Genomic DNA, 2,634 nt, shown 5'->3' with positions numbered 1-2,634 from the left:
CCACACGTCATGAGTGCGATGGTTTCTCCCAAACAGTGGATGCTCCGAAGACTTATTCATATTGGATTCATGACAAATCTAAAAAATAATAAAGAAATGAAATTTGTGTGTTTTGTTTTCCCTTCGGCTTACTATTCTCTTAGTTGTATGTTCATTCTTTAAATAGCCCAGCCCAGCCCATCTAAATGGGCCGACAATAACCGTTGGCGAGTACGCATTATTCCTTCGTACGTGTTCATCTCTTCGGAAAACCTCAGTCATTTCAGTTGGAATCTCCGGTCATTCCTGCAGCTGAATCCAACATCATTGTACTCTCGCCTCCAAGGTTCTCCGTTTACGATTCCCTTCCCTTTCTTTCTTCTCCATTTTTGTTTGCTTGTTTGTAAATTATACATTGAATTTGATTCTAGGGTTATTAAACCGTTTCCTCCTTTGACATCAAATGGAGGCTATGGCTGTGAACCCCAATACCTCTTCTTCATCCTTATCACAAATCCCGATAAATTCAACTTCGCCCCTAAAACCACTTCTTCCTATTCACCAATTCCCATCCCACCTCGACGCACAGGAAATTTCCTCCGCCGCCAGAACAATTTGCGAAATCCTCACCCGTGTCTCTCCCCATGACATCGAATCTGCACTCTCCTCCACCGGAATCTCTCCCTCGACGGAAATCGTTCAGGAAGTCCTTAAATTTTCCTACCATTATCCTTCCTCTGCTGTGAAGTTCTTCCGGTGGGCCGGTCGGGCTCAGAAGCACTCCGCTGATGCGTGGAACCTCATGGTCGACTTGCTTGGCAAGAATCAGCTGTTCGACCCCATGTGGGACGCGGTGCGGTCCATGAAGGAGGAAGCAATGGTCTCGATGGCCACATTCGAGTCCGTCTTTGGGAGTTATTGCATGGTCCGGAGATTTAACGAGGCCGGGATGAGCTTTGATGTGATGGATAGGTACGGAATTCCAGCAGATGTCCTTGCGGTGAACCTGCTGTTGAGCGTGATTTGCCGCGAGGAAAATCAAACGGTGAAGGCATTGGAGTTCTTCGATAGGATCAAAGTGAAGATTCCCCCAGATGGGGACACGTTCGCCATTTTATTGGAAGGTTGGCGGAAGGAAGGCGATGTAGCACAAGCCAAGCGCACCTTTGAGGAAATGGTGATCCGCCTCGGTTGGAGCCCGCAGTATATGTCAACTTATGAGGCATTCTTGAACATGCTTTTGCGGGAGGCGCAGTTCGAAGAGGCCATCAAGTTTCTTCAAGTTATGAAGGAAAATAAATGTTTGCCAGGTTTGAAATTCTTTTCCAATGCTCTCGACATTCTTATTGAGCTAAAAGATTCACGCCACGCAATGCCATTGTGGGATATTATGGTTGGAAGTGGTTCGGTGCCCAAGTTGATCATGTATAATAAGATGATTGGTTTTCTCTGCAACAACAATGATATCGATAATGCGCTTCGGCTCCTGGATGAGATGCCCTTTGATGGTGTCTTTCCTGATAGTTTAAGTTATAACATGATATTTAAATGCCTGATTAGAAACAATAAAGTTCATGAGGTGCGTAAATTCTTTGTCGAGATGATTAAAAATGAATGGTCACCTACGCATTCTAATTGCGCAACAGCCATCGCTATGTTGTTTGAAGGCTATGACCCTGAAACAGCCATTGAGATTTGGAACTACATGATTGAGAACAATGTCAAGCATCTTGATGAGAGTGCAAATGCTTTGCTCCTTGGTCTTTGTAACTTAGGTAGATTGTCGGAGACCAGGAGGTTTGCTGATGATATGCTTGACAGAAGAGTAAGAATATATGAGACAACAATGGAAAAATTGAAGAATGCTTTCTATAAGAAGGAGGATAGAGCTGCGAGGGACAAATTTGATAGTCTTTCAAGGAGGTGGAAAGGACACTAGGATTCATGGTGTAAATTTTTGTTTTGATCTGGCATATAACTGTAACATTTTTATAATTTGGATTAGTGTTTCAAAAATTGGAAGTCCCTGATGCAAACCGTTTTTTCTTTTTGTCTTGATTGTCCAACCCTTTCGTTTACAAGTGATGTGGGTTCTGCTCTCTCATTACCCCCATGGATATCCTTGATGTCTGGCCAATCTTGTGCTGAAAGTAGCTGTTTTACCCTCTCTCTCTCTCTCTCTCTCTCTCTCTCTCTCTCTCTCTCTCTCTCTCTCTCCACACACACACTCTGCCATAGGTGGTAGAAGGGGACAAAGTATGGCTCTTTTTGGATCACTTCTGAATTTTCTTCAGTGCTGAGTTATTCTCTTTTCATTTTTGTTTTGTGGTATTTTCCTTTCTATCTCCGCTGATGGTTTAGAATTCAGATTAGTTCCACTCGTGTACAGTGGTTAATATCCTTCTTCACTACAATTATGTTAGTTCCACTTATTAAAAAAGTGATGAAATCTTCTGTATTTTACATTGTGGCCTGTGCTCTGCTCCTTTTTGATGGATATGTATATATATTTTTACACGATCAAGTATGTATATATGTGTATATATATATTTCTACTATATGTGTTGCTTTCCCTTCAAACTAATTAACTTTCTATTGTATTGGTGTCTCGGTTATTCTTCGTTGGGATCTCATGAGATTTATAGGTGACACAGT

General features: G+C 42.3%; 1 protein-coding gene across 1 annotated transcript; it reads left to right on the top strand.

Annotated features, from left to right (window-relative positions):
- The first annotated feature begins 214 nt into the window (after positions 1-214).
- On the top strand, positions 215-2,029 carry LOC122290457 (pentatricopeptide repeat-containing protein At1g77360, mitochondrial-like). Its single transcript, XM_043098183.1, has one exon. The coding sequence runs from the start codon at positions 443-445 to the stop codon at positions 1,916-1,918; it is 1,476 nt and encodes a 491-aa protein (XP_042954117.1). The 5' UTR covers positions 215-442; the 3' UTR covers positions 1,919-2,029.
- Positions 2,030-2,634: the final 605 nt, after the last annotated feature.

Source organism: Carya illinoinensis, chromosome 12 (assembly GCF_018687715.1).
Source record: "Carya illinoinensis cultivar Pawnee chromosome 12, C.illinoinensisPawnee_v1, whole genome shotgun sequence".
NCBI lineage: Eukaryota > Viridiplantae > Streptophyta > Magnoliopsida > Fagales > Juglandaceae > Carya > Carya illinoinensis.
This window is presented reverse-complemented; position numbering and strand designations above follow the sequence as displayed.